Source organism: Psittacula echo (assembly GCF_963264785.1).
Source record: "Psittacula echo genome assembly, chromosome: 4".
NCBI lineage: Eukaryota > Metazoa > Chordata > Aves > Psittaciformes > Psittacidae > Psittacula > Psittacula echo.
The window spans coordinates 116,164,496-116,192,147 of record NC_137738.1 but is presented as its reverse complement, the minus strand read 5'-3'; the positions used below and the strand labels follow the sequence as shown (position 1 = coordinate 116,192,147).

General features: G+C 38.6%; 2 protein-coding genes across 9 annotated transcripts in view; one reads left to right on the top strand and one right to left on the bottom strand.

Moving 5' to 3' along the window:
• Window positions 1–149: 149 nt before the first annotated feature.
• Window positions 150–8,284, bottom strand: MKKS (MKKS centrosomal shuttling protein). Of its 7 annotated transcripts, XM_080616839.1 has the most exons (7): window positions 8,172–8,258; window positions 7,796–7,988; window positions 6,833–7,062; window positions 3,733–5,168; window positions 3,077–3,252; window positions 2,277–2,387; window positions 150–1,804 (listed from the first exon to the last, which is right to left on the bottom strand). In XM_080616839.1, exons 4-7 carry the CDS (start codon window positions 4,721–4,723, stop codon window positions 1,364–1,366), a joined length of 1,719 nt encoding a protein of 572 aa, XP_080472965.1. In that variant the 5' UTR covers window positions 4,724–5,168; window positions 6,833–7,062; window positions 7,796–7,988; window positions 8,172–8,258; the 3' UTR covers window positions 150–1,363. The 7 variants fall into 7 exon arrangements, with proteins under 7 accessions (XP_080472965.1, XP_080472960.1, XP_080472966.1 ...); XM_080616834.1 differs by lacking the exon at window positions 7,796–7,988 and having other exon boundaries at window positions 8,172–8,284; XM_080616840.1 differs by lacking the exon at window positions 7,796–7,988 and having other exon boundaries at window positions 6,837–7,062; window positions 8,172–8,284.
• A 103-nt stretch (window positions 8,285–8,387) lies between these two features.
• SLX4IP (SLX4 interacting protein) overlaps window positions 8,388–27,652 on the top strand; it is an 81,036-nt gene continuing 61,771 nt past the window's right edge. Inside the window, exons 1-3 of one of the 2 annotated variants that reach the window (XM_080616841.1) lie at window positions 8,388–8,491; window positions 9,942–10,089; window positions 15,091–15,139. In XM_080616841.1, the coding sequence (XP_080472967.1) occupies window positions 15,113–15,139 (27 nt within the window). In that variant the 5' untranslated portion in view covers window positions 8,388–8,491; window positions 9,942–10,089; window positions 15,091–15,112. Of the gene's footprint in view, window positions 8,492–9,941; window positions 10,090–15,090; window positions 15,140–21,357; window positions 26,748–27,652 lie in introns of those variants that run through there. The other variant, XM_080616842.1, reaches the window with a different exon arrangement.

Below are 27,652 nucleotides of genomic sequence, written 5' to 3'. Positions count from 1 at the left end.
TTCCACAAATTCCCAAATGGATGCTTTATAGCACTGAAGCAATCACTTCAGGTCATAAAACGATAAATAACTTTAAGTAACTTTTCATTTTCTCTAGTGAGAAAATTATTATTTATGCTTTTGAAATGACAAAGACTTTGCACAAAAGGTCTGGAAATATCCTGCTTTAATTACACATTTCAAAATTGAGTTACACAAAACAATTCTATTTTTTATACTCAGTAAATATATTAAAAACTTAAGAGACCAGGAAACAAATAAGCAGTCTAGTCTACAACTAATTCGGATATTTTCTGGAGTAGCATGCCATCAGAAATTTGTCCCTTGTGACTGAAAATAAAGAGGGAGAAGGGGCAAAGAATATGAGTTTCAGCAAGAAATTGTAACACCCCTTTTGATCTTGCATGCAAGCTGAGAATGAGAAAAAGTTTTGATCATTCAGTCTACAGCCTTATTTAAAGATCAAAAAACGCGTGAGCAACTTAAAGCCCTACTTCATTAAAAGAAAAGAGGCTATGCCCAGTCAAAGAGTTAATTGAATGGTAAGTGGGACACTCTTGCAGCTCTGCTTAAATGACAGAAACATCATTATTTATAGACTGCCCTGCAGTCCACAGAAGACAATCACGGTCCACTTGACAAGTTTTTTCCATACAGTCTGTTTTTTCTTTTCAAATCTTCTATTACCTACCTGCTACCTTAAGATCTCCAGGTTGAGCTCTTATAGCTTGTTAAATAAACTAGATATATTAATTAAAATCTCCCAGCCATTTTGAAACAGAAATTGCATATAGTATATGGTGACAAGAGCTTTCAGAAAACTTGAAAACAAGTGGCTCGAGATATTTGCCAAGGAACGCCTTCTTTTACCAACAAAATTAAACACATCAGTGATAAAAGTTCTGCTGCAATGAGTAGAGCTTTTGCTGAGACTACATAAAATTCTAATCCTTAACATACGTCTTCTCAGCAAGTGAAAATGGATTCAGCAAGTCAATTGATTTCACCCATTCCTTTGAAGATGCCACAGATCTAACAAATACCCAAAATTTTGCTTAATGCAGAAAGAATATCAAAATGTCATTCACTCTTTTGGACATGCTAATTTCAATGCTTGTAAGTCATACGTTACTATGATTCATTGTACATTTGGCTAATCATTTAACAGTTCCTAACAAAATGTTTAACACTTGAAAATGCTTGAGCATGGTAGATGAGCAATCAGAAAAGTACTTAATGTCCAACTGATTTACATTTTCTGTCTGTTGTCCATTCTAACCATTTAAAGTATGTTAACACATCATATATTACCTGCTTTCATTTAAATATCTTGCTGTGCAATACAATTCACATAAGATCAGAGCTAATTTTGATCTTTGATGACGTACAAGAGATCCAAAATCAGACTGGCTGTCTCCAGAGCTACTTGCAGGCCACTGCACTTTGCAGCGTAACAGTCCAACGTCAGAAAGTCAGCAACCTTTACTAGAGGCTTTTTAGGGCAGCCCTGTATAACAGCAGAGCCAAACTGGCCCTGCAAAAGCCTCCATTTGAGATTCTCACCATTGCCATTAATCCCACAGCTGCATTTTGAAACTAAGTCTGACCAACTAGAGACAGGTGGAAAACCTGGTGGAACAAACCAACAGTGTCCATAAACCATGTCTGTAAGAATTTCTCCCTCATCATGATTCAGAGAGCGAGCTACAGACTCCAGGGAACGGCAAAACTCATCGGCAACCAATTGGTATTGTGTCGGAGAACAATCTATGTCTTCAAAACTGCTGGTGGACAGACTGCAACTCTAAAAAACAAAACAGGAAAACAGAAAATCAGAACACTGTTTTGCAGAAGTAATTTTAATCAAATATGTATCATACTATTGCCTTTCTTTTTTAAACAGATGGTTGAGTCCTAACTAATAAAGTTTTTCATGTGATTATTCCACAATAGGGAAAATTTCTAAATGAGTCAAAACTGAGTTCTGCACAATTATGTGTCAAGATAAAAATACTACACATCTTTATTTTAACCCTTAGAACAAGTACTTACTATAATAGATACCTGAAGATTAACAAGTACAAATACAGTATTATCAAGTCTAAAAATGTAATTGAGTGTTTTAAATAGAACCCTTTGTTTTATATTGGTAGGTAGACAACAAATATGCAACATTAACCTAGAAAAGACAAGTGTTTAACTGCAGCAGTGATCATACATAAATTCCCATTTCCTAAATATATTAAGCAGCTTTAAAAAAACCTTGTCATTTATACCTTATGTCTTATGTAGGAAGCCAGGTGAGTTTCTGTACAGCCACCTCCTAATAACGCCAAAGGTTCCTTCAGTGTTAACTGTAACACATGTTCTGCAGTTTCACAAGCACGCTGAAAACCATATTAATTTGACATTAGACATATCATCATTAATAGGATCTTCCCCCTTGAAAAAACTACTGGAATAGAAGTTTCAGTACTTTCTGGTACAGACTTCATAAACTTGAATTACATGTGGATATAAAGCTGTATTTCCAAAACAATGTTCACTTAATGAGAAACTGTCTTTATTTGGCCACATTCAGTGTGAAAAAGCAGAAATAAACCCCCTGTATTTTACTCCTTCTTTTTGCAAAACAAGGTTATATATAAAAAGTCACTCAGTCCCTATGACATTTCTAAAGCAACTATTCGATGCAAAACTAATGTTTGACTACTACTGCAGGCACTGCTGCTGGCCTTTTGCTGGGCGATTTTTTCTTTATGCTCTTATAGACCAAGAAATGAGAATGAAAATGTTTATACCCTGCACAGGCCTCAAGAACAGGTGAAAAATGTTTGCCTATAAACAGCTTCCTGTATTAAAATAGAGGCATTAAATGAACTCTTAAAGGGCTTTGAAATTTTGGAAACAAGTATGTTTCTGAACTGCTTTCTTGAAATTGTATACCTAAAAATCTAACTAAAATCCATTTATGTACTGAAAATTCACTTTCTAAACTCACCATATCTATATTTCTCATCATTTTTTTCTATTAAAAACATGACTTTTCAAGAAAGTGTTCAAGAAATTTGCCTACCTTTAATTCATCCCATGCTGTTTCATTTCTGTTACAGAGTATCAAACTGCAAACAACTGTGTCATTAGGAATTAGATGCACAAAGTTTTTGGAAGCAAAACTCTCAATGCACAGGTCTTTCAAACTGCCATAACAACTAGGAGACAAGTCATGTATGGAAGCTATTGGCTTTGAACCTGTCCAACATAGAAAAACAAAGAAACAACATGCATTACAGTCATCACAACAGTTTGTTGTATTTCATAAAGCATGCTCTTGGCTTTTTCAATTAGATATATTTTTTAATAAGTAACATTTTGATGTAAAGAAGAAATCAAATACAGAAACCAACAAGTTTAAGATAAAAAAGGAATTGTTTTATTCTCATTAAATTTGTAAATAATTTATTTTTGCAAAGAGTTACTATAACTGGATATTCCTCCTGCAGCTATCAGTAGTCACATGTGCAATGTTTCATCATTAGAGCCAATCATTGATCAAGTCTCACCTTAAAAATAGTTTTCAAACTAGAAAAGAATAACTTTGCTCAGCTGTTTAGATAGGATACAGGCAGAAATAAGAGAATCCTTACTCTGCAAGGATACCAACCTGGATAGGTTTTCATTGAGAGATCAACGCTACAGACAATTGTTTAGTACAGAAAACTCCCTTGTTACCTGTCATCTGACTCAGGGGTTCCATGAGAGACAGCCCAGCTCTGTCCACAGCGATGACACCGTTCTCTTTCAGATACTGCTTCAAGGATGGATGGATAACTTTCTGACACACTACAAGGCCAATCTCATCATTAACCAGCTGCTTTCCTATGTTAAGCAACTGATTCAGCTCTGACACTTCTAGAGAAATTCCGTGATGGACAGTTATAGTTCCTTCTTCAGGGTTGAAGCTGTCTCCTGACATGGACACACAGAAAACTGCTATCTTGATCATGTTTGAACAAGTTCTTTTGACAGTAAGTGGTTTTGCCAATTGGATTTCTGGCATTTCTATCAGTAGCCCAGGAAGAACTGCAGAATCCATAACTCTTCTACCTTTCATGGGTACTATTACACACTTTCCTAAAACAGCATTACTCTCAGCATGACATGGAACAGTAAATAGAAAAGCCTTTAAAATCAGTGTGGTGAGATGATCAACCTCTGTTTTATTCAGCATGCAAGCAGGTTTGCTTCTTAGTACGCTACGTACCAAACAAAGAAGAGTCTCAACACTGCTAAAATCCACAGCCACTCTGCAACCACAGGCCTCAGATTGGAGGTAGTCCATACACAGACTCAGAAGGTGCTTGCTTATTTTAATGACAGTGCAAGACGCAATGTTTAGGCTTTTAAAGTTTTCAATCAAACTACAGCAGAGAATGGCAGTAAATAAACCGCAGTCACTGAAGCGGGATATATGGTTCTGTACAGAGGCCATCAAAACACCTAACACAGGATGACTGACAGGAAGACGACTGAGTATAGCTGAAGATTGTGAAGTTGTACAAACATAGCCTCCCATACCATTGTGGAGCTGTTTGAGTCGACCAGCAGGACCATAGCAAGATTTTAATATTCCACTCAGCAGGGACAGTGACTGACTAACTCCATCTTTAGTTAAAGGTTCAGTAATAAATAACGGAGGCTTTTTAGCTTCAAGACGAGACATTTTCAAAGTGAGATTTTAATTCTGGCCAACAAAACCGATTTCATTTTTCCTCAGATCTATAATTCATAGCACTTTTAAAACTTAAAGTAGAACATCTGAATTCTTTGCAACTAAGGATCATTTTAAAGGTGAGACAGTGCATACAGTACAATAACAACATTTCCCATGACTGCTCCGGATCTAGCTCTTAAAATGATGTTTAAAATCCTATTGTGAAATTGATACACAATGAGAGCAGCAAACTATTTCATTCATGACGATCTTTTTTAGCTTCTGAATGTGAGTGAGCAGATTTTTTTGCCACAAAGTTTACGAGCATGCTTCCAAAATGGACACCTATAACTGACAGTCCCACCACAAGCAGAAAGTTCTTTCTATTCCAGTTAGCTTTCCTCATCTCTTCTTATGGCAAAACACAGATGAAAAGCTTCAGAGCTAGTCACACCTACAGTAAAACACAAAAAGGTATTAGGATAATCTTATGACAGTATTGCATAGCTTGAACTGCTATTTTATATGTAACAAAAAAACTCAAATAAGGACAATCACAGAATCATTTATGTTGGAAAAAACCTTTAAGATCATCAAGTCCAACCGTTAACCCAGCACTGCCAAATCCACCTCTAAACCATGCCCCCAAGACCTCATCTACACAGCTTTTAAATACTCCAGGGATGGTGACTCCACCACTTCCCTGGGCACCTTATTCCAATGCTTGACCAAGCTCTGGGGGAAGGAATTTTTCTTAATATCCAATATAAACCTCTCCTGGAGCAGCTTGCAGCCATTTCCTCTTGTTCTACCACTTATTACTTGGGAGAAAAGACCAATCCCCACCTTGCTACAACCTCCTTTCAGGTAGCTGAAGAGACCAAGGAGGCCTCCCCTAAATTTCCTTTTTTCCAGGCTAAACAACCCCAGTTCCTTCAGCCATTCCTCATCACACTTATGCTCTGGACCCTTTATCAGCTTCGTTGCCCTTCTCTGGACCTGCTCCAGCACCTCAACATCTCTTGTTGTGCAGGGCCCAGAACTGAACACTGGATTCGAGATGTGGCCTCACCAGTGCCCAGCACAGGGGGATGATCACTGCCCTGGCCCTGCTGTCACACTGGTGCTGATACAGGCCAGGATGTTGTTGGCCTTCTTGGCTGCCTGGGTAAACTGCTGTCAACCAACACTCCCAGGTCCTTTTCTGCTTAGCAGCTTTCCAGCCACTCTTCCCCAGGCCTGTAGCATTGCATGGAGTTGTTGTGACCCAAGTGCAGGGCTCAGTTCCGAGCCTTGAACCTCATACAATTACCTATATATGATATAACGCTTTTCAATGAAAAAACCCTATACAATATATATTACAAAGCATACAGTACACTAATTTTACACATCTTTTAATGACTTCAATACTGACCCCCAGTTTCTATACTGTTTTACCTGCAGGTCTGTAAGTAACAGGCCACTATAAACCACACTGAATTGTATGAAAATATCAAAACTATAGTGATGTTAACCTGGTTATACTCAAGAACAAAAGAACTGAACTAAGCAGCACTGCTTCACAGGCAACCACTTCAGAAACAAAAGACTTTTAATGTTCAAGAAACTCGAAATCCCTGATTCTGAAGATCAGTTTCTTACTTCAAAATGCATAACAAACAATAGTTTTCCAGATTTGAAACACTTCAAAACTTAAAGGGATATTCACTTACATTTCTATGTAATAGCTACAGTATTCAGACTTCTCTTACACTTAGTTTCGTTTTCTGTTGTAGTTACCATCTCTATTAACAACACACAATATGTTACTGTGTCACAACTATTTCTGGCAGTTTTGAACCGGAAAGGATACTGTTACCTCAGAGTTTGAAATATCTTTAAGACATAAAATATCACGTAATTTATCCTATCACATGGGATTTAGTGATAGTTTTTAACATATATGATGCGGTTTTTGAGTCTATGCAACTCAAGATTAACTGTGCTGCAAAAAAAAAGCATGCAATTCTGAAAGACTAAAGTTGGAGCAACAACACTGTATCTGTTAGAAAATCCTCATTTAATTGAGTTATTTCCTGCCTCAAAGATACAGATATAACTAATTAGGCAACTTACCCACAGTACATAGCTCTAATGCTACTTCTCTTTAGTTTTTTGATCGTTTTGCAACACGTATGCCACAATCCCAGGTTCTGGAACAATCTCCACTGTCTTCACTTGGAAAACAGGGCTGGACTTGATATGAAACCAGCCCCAGTGCACCAGCCCAAGGCCAACTCCCATAACAATCAGAACTTTGTAGTCCTTCCAGATGGTTTTAAGACCCATTTCAAGTTGGCATCTACCTAGGTAAAGAAAATTTATTATTTTAAATATATTCTAGAAATCCTCCTTTTACTCTATAATAACAGCACAGACGAAGCTGAACCTTAATATTGTTAATTACACTGCAGCAGATGATTAAAACACAAAAAGACACAAGAAAGTCTTACTTTGTGAACTTTAAAAAGTAAAAAAAAAAAGCCATTAAAATAACATCAATTCAGATATCTTGAAATATTAATTGCTGCATTTGCTTCAAGCTTTGGCATGCTAAACCGTAAATGTAACAAAGCTATATATCTAATTACAAATGTTACTGCTTCAGATAGCAAATATTCTAATTACAAGTGTTACTGCCTCAGATGGTAAAGATTTGAGGTCTAAACCAAAGCAGTTTCAAATTACACTACTTTTCCCTCCCATGGTTAGTAACATTCAGTGACTGAGCTCCTAAGCTATGGGACTTTCAACTTACAAGCCAAAGCTGCACTGCTTCCAACATCACTTTGTGATGCCTGGAGTAGCAGTTACACCCAACTACCTTAACTCTTGGTCTTCAGAGATGCAACAGTATCGGTACAAACACAATAAACCCACCCTTACATAAAAAGGATGCATAAAACTCTACTTCCCACAGAATTTCATTAAAAAATACCTACAACAGGAGAAAAAAGGCATATATACTCAGATTTTATATCAAAATCTTTAAATGGCTACAGAGAGTCAATGTTCCTACACCCGCCGAACTTCATCCACCTGCAGTAGCACCGTGTCCTACCCCTCCACCATGCCGTGGGGATATCACAGCTCGGCACCACTTGTCACACAAGGCAGAGGAGACTCCAAAGTCACGGAGCCGGCCGGTACGCGTAAGGCAGCCGCGCTCCAACTGGAAGCTGCTGAGGAGACACTAAGGCGAAGCGCCGCGGCCCGGCCCAGGCAGCCCGTCCTGTGACAGACAGCAGGAACTCCACAGGCCCCAGCCAACCGTCCCCCGCGTCCCAACGACCTTGCAGCGCGGTCGCGTGAGAGGGCCTCAGAGGGCTGAGGCGGACCGCGGCGAGCGAAAGGAACGGCACACCTGAGACCCTCACACAGCAAGCGGCTGCCCGACCGCAATCCCGGCACTCACCCCAACGAAGCGAGGGGAGGACTCAACTTCCCGTCCGCCAACACCACAATGGGCCGGGCACACGGGCCGCCCCCTCCGCGTTCAAACCTCTCAACAGCGGGAAGCGGCGCAGCCTGGAAGCGAGGCTTTCGCCCGCTATTGGCTGAGCCGTGCGTGACGTGTCCGCGCTCTCCCAGGAAGACCTCAGCCGCCCGTGTGCGGCTGCGCCGGCGGCCATTTTGCGTTCGGGCAAGGTAGGGCGGGCGGTGGCTACAGTTGGCGGCCATTTTGGATGAGGTCGTGCGTGAGGGCAGCGGAGCCGTTAGAAATCGGTGGAGCAGGTATGGCGGGGCTGCGGCGGCTGCCTTGATACTGGCAGGCTCGGGCCTTCAGCGGGGGGCCTCTGGGAGAAGCGGCCGCGCCTCTGTCTTCAGTCTCGCTTTCCTCCCTGTGTGAGGGGATGGTCTGCGGGATATGCTGCTGTGGTGGAGGTGGCGGTTCTTGAGGCGCCGCCCTTCCCGCCAGCACCCCCTCCCGGCCCGATGAGGAGCGAGCGCGAAAGCCCTGATTAGGCGTAAAACTCATGCGATTATAGAATGATTAGGGTTGGAGGATGGTAAGGGGGCTGGAGCACCTCCCATACGAAGACAGGCTAAGAAAATTGGGGCTGTTTAGCTTGGATAAGAGAAGCTGCGTGGAGACATTAGAGCAGCTTTCAGTATCTGAAGAGAGCCTACAAGGATGCTGGAGAGGGACTCCTCATCAGGGACTGTAGCAACAGACAAGGGAGAAGAGGTTCAAACTTAAACGGGAAGTTCAGGTTAGATATAAGGAAGAAGTTCTTTACTGTGAGGGTGGTGAGGCGCTGGAACAGATTGCCCAGAGAAGTGGTAAATGTGCCATCCCTGTTGCCCTGACCAAAACAAATTCAGGAAAACTGTTACCTGGCCTCAATTTTTTCTTTAGGTGTTCTCTTCTGTGCGTTTTCTATATTAGCTCTTCTTCTCTATGCCCCCTATTCCTGCAATCACTGTCAAGAATATCGTGTCTTATATCCATGTGTTAATGGATGGGTTTGTTTTTAATTTTGTGTGTAGCTGCGAAGCTTACAACTGTAGTCAGAAAAGAAGTTTTTAATATACAATTTCCATACGGAAATGAGTATAAATTATTTTTTTTTTTATTTTACGGAACAGCTGAATGCAGTGTTCATTGAGCTGTTCCACGAAACTTAAAAAGAAAAATAAAGGCATTCAGCAATGCAAAAAGATAATAACCTGTAATGAGCACTCTGGTGTTTCTACGAATCTCTCATTCCTCTAGTTCTATGCAGTTGTGTGGTGAATGGGTAGCGGTTTTGAAAGTGGATTGTTGAAAGGTGAATTGGCAGTTCATGAATGAAGGGACGTAGGTAACAATGAGCTAGAAATATTCTAACTGGTTGGAAGAATAGTTTCCAAAGGTTAAATGAAAGAATTGGAAACAGTGGGCCTAAAAATTCTGAAACTGCAGAATGGGAAGATTTTGATATGCCTCTGTAAGAACTGTGTGAGTAGCTGAGTTACTTACCCCACACTGCTTATCCCAAGCTTTGGATCAGCTGTCAGAAACTGAGGAGTGTAGGGTCTGGGCTGGACAGTGTTTGATTCCAATACCCAAGGACTGAAAAGTTCTGAAAATTCTCTTTTATGTTGTGATAACTAAGTTTGAACTACAAAAATACTTAATACTAACTTATTTTAGAGAGTTCCTTATAATTGACATTTGTGTTATTGTCTCTGCCTTTTTCAGGTGCCCACTTCACCCCACACATGGTAACGACACCCAAAGATGTGCAGCATGTGAACAGTTTGCAGGTGCTGTGTTAGTAGAGTTTTCAGTTCCTCATTCCCACTGTGTTCCAAATTCCCTCGCCACAGGAGGCTACTTCTTAGCTAAGGTAAGATGCTGTTCATCAGCTGGCAAAAAACACTTCAGCTCACTCTCTGGGAGGCCATGTTACACTTCATGTCAAATTTAGGAAAGAAGGATATTTTGCCAAATTATTTATGAAGCACGTCTTGCTCTAGCTACGGGGAACCTATGTGTTTGATTGTAGACCATGGTTTTTTTACGGGCTCTCTATCAAAAATTTAGATGTTGAAATATTGCAAATACTATGCCAAGTCTTTTTTCTTGATATATAAATGCATATAGCTTCTGAGAGGAGTTTTTCTGCCTTATTTGCTTCTTTTCATTTTTCCTTATGTACAGTTTCCTTTAGAGGTTTGCAACAGATGTAGTATTCCATGAAACTGAGTCTTGTTACCAAATAGTAGGTATTGTAAGAGTTGTATTTCCTGTGGGTTTTGTTGTTGTTTTTTCACCACAGGAAATGGCAAAGTATTTTGGGACTTGCTGCTTTTTTTTTTCTCCTTGCACAATTAAAGGGAATTTTTCCAATTTTTTTTTTATGTCTTAATATTGGGTGTTTTGTCATTTGTGATAGTTCAGTGACTTTCCTGGTGGTTCACACATTACGTGTATTCTTCTTGTTTATCTAAGGATTTGCTTACATTCATTCTGTCTGCCGCATTTCCTTTGTCTTATCTTTATGGTCAATGCAAAGAATAGGGCAGTTGGCAAGTTCCCAAAGTCACTTTACTCCCATGAAAAGCAAATTAAACCCAAGGTAACTTCTCTTGTGTGTATTTTTACCTTTTTTTCTTCTATCATTTTGTAAATTGGATTTGGAGCAGATTTCTGCCTGCCAACAGTCCTTCTCACATCAGTAGTAGCAGACTTGTAACACTAGTATTCTGGATGGCGAATTGTTATGAAAAAGACATTGGTGATGCCAGGAGAAGTTCAGCTCATTCATCCATGTGCTTTGTTTGTTCTCAAGCAGGACATGAGCGTTTGGAGAAGAGATGATACTCTGGGATGTTTTGTTGCCACTCCTTACTATTGCTACTGTAAGGATTAATGATAAAACAGTAGCAGTCTAAATATTGCTCTCAGATCATAGGCCTGCAGCACCATTGTGAATTGTGTGCCATATGCAGCTCAAAAATTACTTACGATCTAGGTAAACTATTTTCCTGGAAGCATGAAGCAAAGTACTTTGTGTTTTACCATATTGCAAGGTACGAGTAATTCTGTGAAAGTGGCAGGTTTATTCAGTGTTGTCATTGCTGTCATAGGAGCTCTTAGTTGATGGTGTGCTCCACAGCAAGCTGTGTTTGTAATTGCAGGTTTCCTAACTTCAGGCTATGTTTCTAGCTGCTGGGAAAAGAGACTAGAGCATTTAACACTCTCCTACTTCTTGATGTTTCTTGCCACTGATATTTATATTTTTATTATTTCTTTTTCTTTTTTGTCGGGAGGAGGAAGTAGGGGTAATTAGTAAAGTTCTAGATACAGCCTTTTATTAAAATTAAAAAGCTAATCCAGAAATTCCTGAAATGCTGCCAAGACCTTTAGTTTTTAGATTCTGATGAGTTGCACATGTCCAGGTCTTGTGTTTCAAAAGGGCTGTGACAGATCTTGCTATTTGCTTTTTGCATGATGGGGTCATTAGTCAGTCAGTAGAGTTCTTGAACATTAGAAATAAATGGAATCATAGAATTATAGAATAGTTAGGGTTGGAAAGGACCTCACGATCATCTAGTTCCAACCCTCCTGCCATGGGCAGGGACACCTCACACTAAACCATGCCACCCAAGGCTTTGTCCAACCTGGCCTTGAACACTGCCAGGGATGGAGCATTCCCAACCTTCCTGGGCAACCCATTCCAGTGCCTCACCACCCTCTCAGTAAAGAATTTCTTCCTTAGATCCAATCTAAACTTCCCTGGTTTACGTTTGAACCCGTTATCCCTTGTCCTGTTATTACAGTCCCTAGTCCATCACCAGCATCCCTATAGGCCCCCTTCAAATACTGGAAGGCTGCTATGAAGTCTCCACGCAGCCTTCTCTTCTCCAGGCTGAACAGCCCCAACTTTCTCAGCCTCTCTTCATACGGGAGGTGCTCCAGTCCCCTGATCGTCCTCGTGGCCTCCTCTGGACTTGTTCCAACAGTTCCATGTCCTTTTTATGTTGAGGACACCAGAACTGCACACAATACTGCAAGTGAGGTCTCCCGAGAGCAGAGTAGAGGGTCAGGATCACCTCCTTCGACCTGCTGGTCACACTCCTTTTGATGCAGCCCAGGATACAGTTGGCTTTCTGGGCTGTGATCGCACACTGAAGCTGGCTCACGTTCATTTTCTCATTGCCCAACACCCCCAAGTCCTTCTCTGCAGGGCTGCTCTAAATCTCTTCTCTGCCCAACCTGTAGCTGTGCCAGGGATTGCTCCGACCCAGGTGTAGGACCTTGCATTTGGCATGGTTAAACTTCCTAAGGTTGGCATCAGCCCGCCTCACAAGTGTGTCAGGGTCCCTCTGGATGGCATTCCTTCCCTCCAGCATATCAACCAAACCACACAGCTTGGTGTCATCGGCAAACTTGCTGAGGGCGCACTCAATCCCACTGTCCATGTCACCAACAAAGATGTTGAACCAGACAGGTCCCAACACTGATCCCTGAGGGACACCACTCATTACTGTTTTCCGGCTGGATATTGAGCTGTTGACCACAACTCTTTGCGTGTGGCCATCCAGCCAGTTCCTTATCCACCGAGTGGTTCACCTATCAGATTGATGTCTCTCCAATTTAGAGACAAGGATGTCATGTGGGACAGTGTCAAATGCTTTGCACAAGTCCAGGTAGATGATGTCAACTGCTCTACCCCTGTCCATCAGTTTCGTAGCCCCATCATAGAAGGCCACCAGATTGGTCAGGCAGGATTTCCCCTTAGTGAAGCCATGCTGGCTGTCACCAAGCACCTCCTTGTTTTTCATGTGCCTTAGCATGCCTTCCAGGAGAATCTGCTCCAAGAGTTTGCCAGGCACAGAGGTGAGACTGACTGGTCTGTAATTCCCCGGGTCATCCACTTTCCCCTTCTTGAAAATGGGGGTTATATTTCCCTTCTTCCAGTCGTTGGGAACTTCACCTGACTGCCACGATTTTTCAAGTATGATGGCCAGTGGCTTAGCAACTTTGTTTGCCAGCTCTTTCAGGACCCGCAGATGGATTTCATCAGGTCCCAAGGAGTTGTGTACATTGTTTCTTAGGATGGTCTTGAACCAGATCTCTCCTACAGTGGGCCTAGGGTCTTCTTTCTCACAGGCCTTGCTTCTGCCTTCCAAAACTTGGGTGGTGTGGTCAGAGCATTAAACAGTGTACAGCTTGTACACTGTTAACAAAGAAGTCAGAACTACACTTGGTTTTCACCTGATGGCTGTCATTTCCCTTTAGCAGCTCTTCTGATTTAATTCTAGGAGTTACTGTTTCAAGAATTTCTGAGTTTTATCTCCTACTAAGATTCCTCTTACAGTTGTTAGACTATAGGGGTGCTTCTATAGATAAGCACCTTAGTACCTGACGGAATTGAAATATGGTGTCCCAAGTGGTGCAGAACACTGTTCCTTACATTGTGTATCTTGAAATTACTGTTGGTAATGTTGACAGAATTTTCTCTGAGATAGAGAAGTTTCCAGGGCTGTCCTGTGCAAGGGAGAATGACAGTTGTGTGGCACAAGGCATATTATGCCAGCTTCTCTCTGTATGACTTCTGTTTGAAAATCAGTTTTCTCTCTATAACTTTCTGCTTACTGTTAATTGTGCAGCTGGTAAAAGCTCTAACTTTGAACTTTTTCAGAACATAGTTGAAACATTTTATCAACTGTATTAAACTTTATTTTCAGTAGTTACTTGCAGAATAGTTCTTATGTCAGACTCATTTTAACCTAGTTACATTAACAACCAGTTTGCTTCTCAGTGTTCACGATCCTTTTACTATTTCTGTTTCTTACTGCTTGGATATTGGTATGATATACAGAAAAAAAAATCATTGAAGTAGTTGGAAGTTTTCCTTGACCCAGTATATAGAATTGAGCCCTTGTTACTTTCATGTTTTCTTACAGTTCTTTTGAAATCAGAGGTCTCAGTGTTTGGATATTTGGAAGGGAAGCACTGCATAGAAGTGTTTGTGTAGTTCAAAATGATTACTGTTGAATCTAAATATCTGAATTAAGCTGTGTAGTTGTAAAGTGGATCTTTATCTTGTTTTGCACTTTTAAAAAGTTAAGTAAGGATAATGACTGCATTTCATTATGTTCAAGTGTAGTGCCTGACGGAGATGCGTATCAGCAACCTGACTTGTAACGTGAAAGTCTGGCAGCTCTATCTCAGTAGTTCACAATAAGTTGAAGTACGCAGTGAGAAATTGGTATTTCTTTGTGCATTCTTAGTATTTTCTTATGTCATCTCTTACAAAACTGACAAGATTTGTCTATTTTACCATGAGATTAATCCCTTAGGAAAAGGAAACTTTGGAGTGTAAAAGGCAAAGTGTAGTTTCTGTTGCATGTTATCTGTTGCAGGCAGCAACTAGTGACATTTTGTTTCTTAATTTTGAAGCTTGAACTGTGTTGTTTGGGTGGGTGCATCTGCCAGTATACTGAGACCCTTGTTCACTTGGTTTTCTGTCTAAGCCAAGGTCCTTCCTTGCCTGTTGCTGCTGTTCCTATCCTGTGTGAAAATAAAATGTTATCCTTTTTTTTTTTTTTCCTGGGTTTTTGTAGGTATAATTTGGTACCATAGGACCCATTCCCTGTCTATCTGAATCCCAACCTTGTGGGGTTAGCGGGAAGGACTTTCATCAATTTTCTGCCTTTTGACAAGTGAATCTTTAGCTACCATTTCTGTGGTAGTTAAACCCAGCCGTTTCAGTGCTGTGACCACAGCTAGTGTCAGTTTGTGGGGGGAGTAGAGGGGGAATAAAAAAGCAGCTAAAAACCTGTAATCTGGGTGGAGTTTTTCCTCTAGCGCTGATCACTTTTAATTGATGTTTTTACAGGACCAGCCTACACTGACCTATCATGGCATCCAACAAATTCGTCATTAAGGTAAGCTGCATGTCATAGCTTTCATTATAAAAAAAAAAAAAAATCTGTTATATTGCTTAGAATGTGTGTACATTCATTTTAAAAGTTTATGATTAAGAGGAGCATGCTTTGGGCTTCGGCCATAGTAGTATATTTTGTATCAGCTTTTCTCTGCTTTTGGAAAGCAAACTTTGTGAATTGCTGCCGTATTGTGGCAGAGTGTTTCTAAAGTCAGCTGCAGATTAAAATCATGTTACTAAAAGTGATCACTTGTGTAGTTTGAATTAGAAACTGCATGAATTTTTAGTAAAACACTATTTGCTACCTGTAATAAAATTCAGGGTTGATTCTTCTGTTGCTGTAATCTCACAGTATTATTTTTGTACATCCGAGATAATCTAAGTTCCTGGTCGAAGGCACAGTAATGTTCTTCAACTGTTTATCACACTCAACTCTTTATTTGCATATTTTTTGCCTCTTAGCCCATTTTCAGGCAATAGCTGTCTTGCATCCAGTAAAATTGCATATAGTAAAATGCCATTGCAATTTATTTTGCAAACAGCCTTTGACTTTTGGATATGTATTTGAAGAGCAGTGCTTTTCAAAACACTCTGTAGCAAACATAGCACTTCATAATTCTTCTAGTGTAACTGTATCAGCTTACCAATAAACAGAACTAATTGTTCAGTAAAAATTATGAACCTTCTCTTTAGGGCCTTTTCTCTTGTTTCTGTGTTCCTGTATGCCTAGGGTAGTTTAGGTAATGCGTACATTTCAAAGTGATTAGCACAATTTATTATTCTCTTGAAAATGCTTTTTTTTTTTTACAGGAGTTTTTTTAACAGAATAGACTTTTTCCTCTGTGGAAAAACTTGGGGTTTTTGGAGGATAGCTACAAAACCCATCCTGACTGATCAGCTGTTGAAATTTGGTTTTGTGGGTAACCAACCTGTTCAGAAAGCAGACCGAATGATTTTTGTGTGCTCTGTGTTCTTTTCCAAGGAAAACTGCTGCCATGTAGTGGGACAAGTGCTTTAATTTTTTTTTAAACATTAACAAGATTGTCAACCTTAAATTAACAGTATCATGTCTGTACTATTCAATGCTTCTGAACTGATAAAGGAGTTAGGAGAAACACTGTTGATCTTGAGCATATTTTAGCAGATACCCTGAGTATGTATGCCACTGATGTCAGTAAAAACAGGAGCTGAGGCTGAAGGTGGTGGTTTTCTCAGCTGGGAACTCTTAATATCATAAATATTAATGTAGGTGACCAAGAAAACAAGTAGTGTGAGTTGAAATATCTTCACTAGATAAAAAGCCCTAAGACTCTTGGTTAATGACCTGCATAAATGAATCAGCTTGCTGGTTCAGCATAAACACTTGACTGGCATTCAGCATGTTCCCTGGCAGTCACTGAGTAATTCAACATCACTGACTGAGCAAATGGATAGGTTCTCACTGAGCATGCGTTCTTAGGCAAGCAGTATTGCAGATAAACTTTTGAGAGTGCTAGTGAGATAGAACTTTATTTCCTTTCCGGTAGGACTTGAGAATGAGAGTAAGTGTTTGCATGTACTGCATGCTGAAAATTAGTTTTGCCTTGACTAAAATATATCAAATATGTAAATATACAAAAAGCTGGTTGGAATTCACTTTGTGCACAGGTGTGTAGCATTTTGCGTGTTAGATCAGGGATTTTGTATGTAAACTTGCTTCTTTACATTTGCTGGATTTGTGTTTAATGTGAATATTCCCTTTTTCAAGACTGTTCAATGTTCACATAAATTTTTCGAGGAAGATCCCTTTTCAGAAGCTTCTTCATTAAAAGGCAGAAAATAATTTCACCCCTCTGCAGGGGGAGTATAGAAACCTTGTTAATTTAAGGTTCCTTCTGTTTGAAATTGATAGGGGTATTTTACTTGAGTTTGATAAGGTTTAATTCATGCCTCGTATTTTACATTCTCTACTTTTAAGCTTTCAGATTTTGTAAGCATATCTTGTGTTAGTCTGTTTGGTAAGGGAGCAAGAAGTGAAGCTTATGGGTCTTTCAAGTCTTAACTGACGGGAACGTCATTAAGAGGGAAAACTACCCTTGTTGATGGGTTTGCTTCTTCAGAACTTGCGTTTTATAGAATCTCTGTGCCTCCAGTGTAATGGTCAGGTATTGTCAGTAGAGGGAGTAGTTGGCCTATTTTTGAAAGGCAAGCCTAAGCTTGGTTTTATGGGCAATTAAGAGCTATTGAAATAAAATAATTGATGCAGTAAAATAGCTTTAAACCTTAATACGAAAACTGTAGTTAGGTCCTAAGCACACTTTCTTCACTTGCCAAATGGCTGGATGCCATAGTGTTGTGATATGCAATAGATAATATTTGATGCAAGTTAATTTGATCAGCAATTTTCAATTTTGGGGGATATTGATACTTCATAAAGTTCTGCACGGTGAAATACCCCCGAATCTGGAAAACAAGACATACGACTTTAATTAAGCTTTCTATGTGTGTTGCTAAAATATTTTATTGCTGTTCTGAGAAATAAATCTAAACTTTAATTGGTGAAGCTTAAAGCAAAATCATGAGGTCTGTATGGATTTGAAAAATAATATCACTAGGGTCTTGTTTAAAACTTTGGACAAACTAGAAAGAATTGCTTTTCTAGAATTGTGTAAATTGACTTTATTCATGCCAAGTTGCAGAGCTAAATATAGTATTTTTTATGGCTGTAATAGAAAAACTTCATTTACTGTTTTCTGCAATTCTTTCATTTGCCAGATACTGAAGACTTTTAAGTTGTTTCTGCATTTCAATAGCTCCATGCAAGGGGAAGATTTTTTTACTTTGCAGTTTTCAACTTTGAGAAATTAAGAGCTCTGTTCTGTCTCAGATTTGTAAGCATTTGCTAGCACATATCTTAGATTAAGATAGTTATAGTGTCAATGTTCCCTCTGTCATCTAGCACACTCTGCAATCTATTTGTCAGCAGTGTTGTTCCTTGTTATCAGTTTAAATTATTGCGTGCTGGAAGTGAATATGAAACATTTTGGTCCTTCCTACTTCAAATTTTCTGCTTTAAATTGTAAGTTTCTCTGAAGCAGCAAGCGTGGTTTTCTGTTTTATATTGGGAATTAAGATGGAAGTACTGGAAATGATCGAACAGAAAAATGACAGTATGGCTGTAATGTGGTCAATTTTCTCCTTCATTTTCCTTGTGTTTGTGTCTTTGGTTTTTATGTTGATGTATCTTAATGTAATTGTTAAGATACTGATTTATAACCAAAGACATCTTAACATTTGTCTTTACATATCTTAGAATGCTTCATGCAAGAAAGTGTGCATAGAAAGAATGTTGGTTATAGGCCCTAACAGTAGATAGAAGGAAATGGAAAGATCATCTTCCTGTCAGCCAGTATGCTAATATGTACTTACAGTGCTCGATGGTTAATTTTAGCCTCTGTTCACAGATATGTAGAAGATGTTACTGTCTTCACTCTGGAGCAAGAAAATGAGCAGTTTATTTTGAAGGGGCCTTTCTTGCTATTTCCATGCATGTTTAATCATGTTAATGGATTTCTAATGCTAAAGCTTCACTATTTCTCTGGCCTTTCCATGCTTTCTTTTTTTTAGTTACTAGTTATAATGTAATATAGCAATAGTATGTCAAAAATGATTTCTGTATCAGATAGGTCTGTTTGGATGGTGCTTACATGAATCTAAGTGGGTTAGACAGATTAAAGTTCACACTTCTGTGAAGTACGTGCACTGAATTAGCTGATCAGTATTTCTGTAGATGCTTTTTGCCGTGTGAGAAAGTGGTGTGCTTATGCTTCTTGCAAGTTGCTTGGAGAGAAGAAAAGCCTGGGGAGATGAGTAGGTTTTCTTACCTATAATTTTTTATTTTCTCTGATCCCTTATGATGAGTAATGGAATATAGTAAATGCATTTTACTGCTTGATGAAGTCCATAGACACATGGAAGCAGTGTTTCCACTATTGATATTTGTCCCTGTGGCTTTCAGTTCCTTTCTCCTTCTGCTAGCACTTTAATCTCTCAACTCTTTATCCACTCATCATTTCCCTAGGCTTGAAAATTTAGGAAAATTGTTTAAAATTACTTTTTCCTATGTTGTGACTGCACAGAGTTTACTAGATTGATACTACAGATGCTTTTCTTACATACATAGCTTTGAACTCTCTAGTTTGAGAGTTAGATTTTTCTAGAGGTTGCTTAAAATACCTAATAAATACAATAATCCCTGATGTCCCTTTCTTTTCCCCATTTAAAAACTGAGATATTTGTATGTGAAATGGAGCAACCTGGTCTAGTGGAAGATATCCCTGCCCATGGCAGAGGGGTTGGAACTAGATGAGTTTTAAGGTCCCTTCCAACCCAAAGCCTTGTGTGAAATTCCCGTAGTTGGAATACTCACAAATGTTTCAGTAGAAATGTGCTAATATTAGGTATTACGCAATTAGGTAGAATTTGTAGAAGTATCTTAAATCTTAAAAGTAAGATACTGGTGTTCTCTAAGCTGATTAAAGGTTATTGAATTTTACGTGAATTGTGTTTTTTTTGAATTTGCTTTTTTGGTCTTTGAAAGTGAAAAAATAATTGTATTAACCATTAAGTAGTTATTGTCTGGAGATGAAGTTCTCCTAGAGTGGCATTGCTCAGAACAGCTATAAATAAAGGTGGTTGGTATTGTTATTACCAAATAGCATCATACACTTCACTCAGCTGTGATGTTCGTTCCTATTTGAATGAATAAAATATGATACTTCTCTGAAAGGGCTTAGAAGGTTTAAGGAGAAGATAAAAAGAGACTGTGGGGCAGGGGTAATATGATTTAAAAAAGGAAGCAAAAAACAGTAATAATGGTTGGAGGGACATCTATTTAGTTCTGTTTCTTAACTCTGCATTTAATTCCCAATTTCATGGGACCAGATATGGGGTGATTAAAGTGATGAGTAGATAAGTTCCAGAAGAAAGAAAAGATGAAGTTGGGAGGTAGAGGGGGGAGGAAAATTAAGGACAGGATCTAATTCAGAACCTCCTGGAGTCAATGGAAGTTTCCTCACTGACCTCAGAGGATTAATTTTCAAGCCTAGGGAAATGATGAATGGATGAAGAGTTGAGAGATAAAGTGTTAGCACAAGGAGAAATAGGAAGCCAGAGGGATAAATATCAATAGTGGAAACTCTGCTTTCATGGGGATCACTTCAAATGAGGAATAAAAGGATGGTTCAACTTGCATTAATTTTTTTGGTAATTCAGATAAATCTGATTAGTTTTAAAAATAACAGTTGTGCCAAAAAATTAGTTTTTTGCTAACTGTAAGCATTATACAACTGTGGCAGAGATATGGCATTCTAAATACGCACCAAACCAAGTGATACTGTTTTAATGTTTAATTAATTCAAAGATGTCATCTCTATGGTATTTGCCATATGCTTCATTTCTAACCAGCACCACTGTATTTTACATCTCCACTGTTCTTTTTCTTGGAGATCTTGGTGCCACTGCCTGCTTGACTCCTGAGTCCCGCAGTGAAAGAGGGAAAAGATGGGAAACTTAGAAGCAGACTTCAATCTCTCGGGTTCCAGCAAAACATCAGGCCTTAGCAGAGATGCTGCTTGGGATCACTGGATGTCTTTAGGTCCTGGGGAGGCTTCAGCTGGCACTGTAGGTGAAATTCTTCAGCTCTTTCCAGTGAGTTCAGATGGAGGTTAGTAGGCTGGGAGGTAACGGGATCCACATTTCATATAGTACCTGGTGATGCTGTGTATAAACTTAGTATCATGAAAATTTAATACAAAAGTTTGGTATTGTTTTGTGTCGCCTCTACCCACCTTAAGCATTATGGATTGTGATGTGGAAGTTATCTTAGTATCTGATGTATGGGTGTGTTCTGATGGGACTGTGGAGTAAAAGAGAGAAGAGAGACTGACAACACATTTTTATTCTTTCCTTTGTTCCATCTATGTAGTTCACAACTTCCTTAAAAGGCGTCTATTTTTAAAAGCAAAATTATAGCTCAGCTTCAATTTTCAAATAAAAGCTTAGCTTCTGGACATTTATGTTCCCTGTAGCACTTAGTCAACCATGACTTTGCACTCTTTCTTAACTCAATAGCCAAACTTTTCTGTAAATGATGGTGCCACAAGACATGGCACTCTATTTTGGTATTCTGCTGCAGTCTGGTATTCTGCTGCAGTCATTGCTAAGCATGAGCATGGATGACGCTCAGCTATTGTGAAAATCTTTTAAACTGCTGATAGAATGATGACTCATGGTCACCTGATGAAAACAGATTCATTACCATGACTCCAGAAACTTTAGATCCAGTGTGTTTCACTTCCCACACTAAGTCTAAAAGGGATGATGATGCAGTTATTTTCTAACAGTTGACAGCTGCTCAACCAAGCTGTGATAGTGTGGTTGGCAAAAACTATAAATTCAAGACTTTATTAATAATAATTTAAGGAACTAAAATCTGTCTGAGCTGTGAAGAAGTCACCAATATTATTTGCAGTGTTACTTGGAGAGTTTTCTAATCAAATTAGGCATTTTAGATTTCATTTACCACTCCTCAGTTAAGTTCATTTTACAGTGGATCTGACCCAAACCTCACTGAAGTCAATGGGATTTGGATCAGAGCCTGTAGGAGTTTATTGGTACCACATTGTAGCTTAACTAAGGACATACTAATTTATTTCACAAACAGCCTTTCTCATTTCAGTTTATCTGTCATTTTTTAAGTGCAGCCTGATTGTCTATAATGTCAATGTCTCAAGAAGTTAGGTTGGAAAAACAGTGAAAAATGATACAGCCAAATAATAAAATCAGTTTTAAGTCCAGTATGAAGAGAGGAAGAAATAAAAGGTAGAAACAAGATAGATTTCTCAGATGCTATAATACTAGTCATATGAACTAGCGGTATTGAAGAGGCAAGTAAGATTTAGTAAAGAAATTTAGTCATAATGTCAGAAATACATTTGAAAAACAAGCTACAATATGCAGCGAAGTGATATCTCAATTGACAAATAAGAACAAGGCCATAGGTTCAGTTATTGATACAAAGAAATGATATGTGAAGGTAGGTCTGGCCCAAGCCGTGGTGTCTGTACCTTTGCACTTCAAACTAACCTACTTTTATTTCCCTCCTCCATGGAATGCTGTATTTTTAATAAGACCTACATAAAAGACAGCTCTGCCTTCTTACTGCAAAATGGTATTTCTGGCTGAGAAATTTTCACTTAGGAAAGTGGTCTTGATCAGGTGCAGACATTTTTCAACCAAAATACTAACTTCAGCAATTTGAGTGGTTCAGGATGATCTTTTCCTGCTGGCTGCGTACACTTTTCTAGAGAAGTATGGTCCCTTTATGAAGCCTTAAGAGCAAGTGTTATCTTTCTTAGTTTTGTACTGTATTGTCGTTCTAGCTTCACTGAGGCTTCTTCACTGTTTCTGCTACCTGTACAGTTTGCAGACAAATCCTCTTGTAGGAAATCCTCATTCTACAAGCTACAGTAAAACAAAGATTTTATCCCTCTTTCTGTGTAACTTGTCACATACACATGAAATAGCACATTGCATCACATACTTGTTGAAGAATAGTTGTTAGTCTTGAGGGAGAGTGAGGAAAATAACAGAAGTAAGGCAGAATGGCAAGTGGTTTCCTCATGAGAAAATGTGACATAGCCACAGAACATTTTCTCAGCATCTTCATATTGTTAATAACTGAGGTTTGAGTATATCCATAAAGGTACTTCAAGAACTTTATCCTCATGTTACTCCAAAAACTTGTACAATAAATAAGTGAAGCTAAGCACTGTTCAGTGTGCAAGGTCTTCTTTGCAAAGCCCTGCTTAGTCCAGGAAGTAGTTTGGTGCCTGGCATATCTGACATCACTCAACTGGTGAAACAATAGTTTATATAAGATGCAGTTAAATACAGCCTTTCAAGTTCAAGCCAGTATTCTCCTGTTTTAAACTCAGAGGGTCGTCTTTATTTGTTGACTGTACCAGTGATTTAATAGCTTGCATAATTAACCAAATACACATGGTTGTGGTTTATCCTGCTTTGTATCACACAGATAAAGGCTGATAGAAGTGTATAGCTCTGAACGTAAAATATTTGCTGAACTAGAGGGCTGGGAAAGAGCTAAGTCTTGGGCCATTACAGAGGATCTGTTCAATGCCAAGATACTAGGATTTGACAGCTGGCAGGGTCATGCAGTATATAACTTTCCTGTTTTTATTTTGACATTCCTGTAGTATAAAAATAGGAAGGAGAATAATATAAGTAGTGTGCTTTTTGCCATAATAAAGTAATCTTCAGTAGTGGAAAACAAGGTTATAAAGAATTATTCCCTTTGTGGTATTGTCTGTAAGCCTTTGGGTCTTATTTTGTTGGGGGTTGAACTGTCACATAGTTGCAATAATTGTCTTGAGGATTTTGCACGCGTTTTAGATGAGAGGAGTAAGTCTGACACATCAAAAGTTGAAAATGAAGTTCAGGACTTTAAAAAGCAATCAAATACAAACATATTCTCACCTCAAATAAATGTGAATATTGAGTGGTTGCAGCGTAATATGAAATAGACTGAATAGCAGTGAGTGGTGGTTAAATTATCACTGGCTGCCATGGGGGTCCCAGCAGAGAGAAATCTTAAGAAATTTCGAGAATAAAAGAACAACATTGGTTTATTGATTTCTTCAAAAAATTGTTAGAATTTGTCAGTTTTAAATCTTGATGTATCTTTTTTTTTTTTAATATTTCAGATAATTGAGTATTTTATTTTGCTTTTATTGTTTGGTGAAAACTATATGATGGGGTGGTTAAAGATGACTTAAAAAACATGGAAAATGTTTCTTTACCTATATCCTTTCATCCTAATGATTCTCAGGAACTGTGAGTTGATTTCTAGAATATCTGGAGGATACAGCTGGGGGTGCTTGCTGGTTGTGAACTGGAAAGAGATTTGATTATGGATGCCCAGCATATTCTGTGTGGTTCAGAAATTACTTTGCTATTTGAAGCCATTTTCTGTATGGCTGTTAGAGATGGTTCATATGCTGTTGAATCTGTAATGAAGTATTATAAATTCTACTGATGATCATAATAATAGATTATCATAATAATCTATTATTATGATCATGATAATAGAAAGTTTGTTCTTCACAGTGGACTATAAATTCAAAACTACTTTAGAAGGTGAATGTACTTTTGTAATTACCAGCAGCATTGCTTGTCCTGTTCCTTGGAGACCTGCGTGTAAGCAGAGCCTTGCCTCACATTCTGTTGCTCTGCCAATCTGATATTCCTCCTTTACACAGAAATACCAGGAATAGTAGATTGTCAAGCACTTCAGCTTTTTCTTATTAAGAAATAAAAAAGTGGGAGAACATCACTATCACCATTAACTCTCAGTAGCTGTTGGCTCTTCTATGAACCTTTTTGAAATTATGCCTAAATATTAATGCAGGTCTGTGTCTGCTCTTCAGAGAGTACAGATGTTCCTGGAATAATGTTTGCTTGTGTCTTCCTTCTATTTCTATTCCGTGCAGGAAGTGATTGTGTTCTTAACACCAGACTTAATCTACATAGATACTAGTGACATTAAATTGATGCAAATGGTAGTTTCAGAACAGGCAATGTAAATGATATTTAATGGTAATGGTGCTCACTCACCATGAACATCTACTTTACAGTAATGCACAAATCAAAATCTTCTCTGCTGCTAATGGCTGTCATCATACTGGTACTTGATTTTTGAAATACTACTTCTTTCTGAATGTTTGAATTACCATACAGATTTGGTGGTTAGACCCCGATGAGCAAGTGGCATGCTTGTTTCTCTAACCTGATCATCTGCAAATCATTTCAGTGATCCTCAAGACCTTTAGATGATTAGTTCCCTTGTCTTTTCAAGTATAGTATGTATCTCTTCAAATAGTCAGTATGCTGCCTGTTTAAATGTTCTAGTAGTAAGACATTAATCCAAATTATCAAAATACAATGTAGTTTAAATGTGGTGCTATCTACTATCTTGCTATATACTACTATACAGAAAGGTTTTTGCAGATGGTGGTTTTGTTGTATGCTGTGTAGGAAGTTCCTTTGTATTGCAGGTGAGGATTCCAAGCTTTTCCACAAAGTGAAATAACTATGAAGGTTCTGTTCTGTGAGAGCTCATTCTTGTAGCAAAGATCTCCCTTGCTTCTATTTTTGTGTTTATAGCAGCACCTTATAGCACCTTACAAATCAGACAGAGCTAGGGAAAGAAAGAATGAGCTGAAAAATAGCAGGGTTGTGGGACAGGCGGTGGAAGGTCAGCATCCTGTGGAGGAGCAGCTCTGGGATAAGCTTTCACCTGTGTAACTACTGTGGAATAGCAGGGGGTATGTTAAGATTTTAAAATTGCAGATTATAAGCATGAAAATGCAATAATGTACCATTTAATATTTTAAGGAACAGATTTCACATGAACAGGTAATGGGATCGGAAAGATTATGCTGCTACTTAAAGGGAAAGAAAACCTGTCACTGAATAGTTACGCATTCTGGAGTTTCCTTCTGTGACTATAGGAACCATATGAAGTTTCCGCAATCTGGCATTACACTAAATACATTCTCAGGCCTCTCTCTGTTGTTTGCAGCTGTCTTCAACCAATACATTAATGGTTTTGGACTAAAGCAAAAGCTGAGTATTTACAAATAATTCAGCACCCGGCCCAGCCCGGACAGCGGCTTCTGGGCTTGGAAAGGGAGGGCTGCTCCCTACACTGAGCTGGTGTTTAGACTCACCAGCCCATACAGGTATGGGAATGGAGTCATGCTGCTTGCTTTCTTCCTCCCTGGTGCAGTGCAGCTAACTAGTCCTCTCTTCAAAGTCAGAGGAATGGAAAGCAGTGTTAGCTCCTTTCAGTTCTGCCCGTTTACAGAGCCATGCTGCTTCCTTTGAGGAAACTCAGAAGAACCCTTTTCAAGGGTCATTTACTGTTTGTTTTTGTAGTGAATTACCCTTCATACATATTTCTTTTCTAATGACTTGTTGATCATTTCACTAATTTGGGAGGTATACTTTTAAAGACTTTTGGTGACATGTTTATTTTTCTTAAATGCTTATAGAACAGAAACACTAACCTCATGAGGCATGTGTCCCCCAAATGGAATTAGAGCAGTCCCACAGTGTTCGTTCTGTTCATCCTCTACATCTCTGAATTTTTCTCTTCTAACTTTAACCCTGTAATTTTAGAAAAGACACTATTTTGAAGAACCTTGCAGTCCAGGCACACATTAAAAATGCACATACAGTATAAGCATACAGAAAACTTAATAGGCAATTTCTCCTTCACCTTCCCACATGTGAACACAAGGAAAAAAAGCCCCACAACTTTGCACTTTGAATCTGGTGGGGTTTGGGTTGGTTGGTTGGTTTGTTTGTTGTTTTTTGGTGGTTTTTTTTTTTTTTTTTTTAATCCTAGAAATTTCAGTCCTGGATGGATGCTGGAGAGTTGCTGGCTGTGGGAAGAAATCTGAATTAATGCAAAAAATACTGAGGATTCTTGTATTGAGTGATTGAAGAAAATACTTTCTTATTTATTCTGCACACTTGCCTTTTAAGTGGTATGTTTTACTGCTAGACAGAGACTGGAAAGATGGAAATGTTTGATATGCTTTTGCCATGTCAGTCTTTATATGTAAGTGTGTGAATGGTGAAGCTACTAATTGATCTCCCTGTGCTGCAGATAGCTTGCATCTGCTTTTCCCTAATGGTTTCACAGTGCTCTCCTCAATCATGAGAGCAGTGCGGTTTGGTTTTTATTAAAACAAAAAAGAAAGAAGAAATCTTGATATTTGCAGAAGACTTTCCAGTGATTTATGGGTAAATTAACAACAGCAATTTACAGTAAAAGTTGCTAAAAATCAGAAAATTAGAGATTTAAGCGATTCATGTAATGGAACTGTGATATAATAGTTGTGTCAAATTATTCTAATTTATATCACATCTTATGTGCTAAGAGAATGAGTTAAGTCTGCATAGTTGAAGAATGTCTTGGGTTTTAACAGTGGTGATGTTTGTTATTTTCAATTTCTTAATCTTTTTTTTTTTCCAAATTCTTTTCCTTCCTAAACAATGTAAAGGCAAGAAAAATCCACTTCTGTGAAACAGGACTCTTCTGTGTACTTTTAGAAAAGCTTTGTTTCAGTTTGTTTATTAATTACTTGTGTAAAAGGGGTAAAGATGTGTATATATATGTATATATATAAAAAGAAGTATATGTATGTTGTAATGCTCATTTTAAGACACTTAAATCTCAATGCCTCTAATATTGGCGGTCTGGCATTCATTGTAAGTATAATAGGTTATTTCATGCTGCTTCTCTTTATATGCATGGTTATGGTACTGAAATGTTAAGACCACACACAGACAACAAGGTCTCCAGCCACTTGCGCATGTAAACAGTCTGGCTTTTTACAAAGTGGAAAAATATTTCTTGTGCAGTATTTTAACATGATCAGCATGTTAA

Bases quoted from the DNA above. Each gene is read 5' to 3' on its own strand.
- MKKS (XM_080616834.1), bottom strand. From the start codon at position 4,723: ATGTCTCGTCTTGAAGCTAAAAAGCCTCCGTTATTTATTACTGAACCT. The intron at 2,388-3,076 runs GTAGGCAAATTT...TATGGTTTTCAG, and splicing joins CAGCATGGGATGAATTAAAG to CGTGCTTGTGAAACTGCAGA. The intron at 1,805-2,276 runs GTATAAATGACA...TTTGTTTTTTAG, and splicing joins CTTCCTACATAAGACATAAG to AGTTGCAGTCTGTCCACCAG.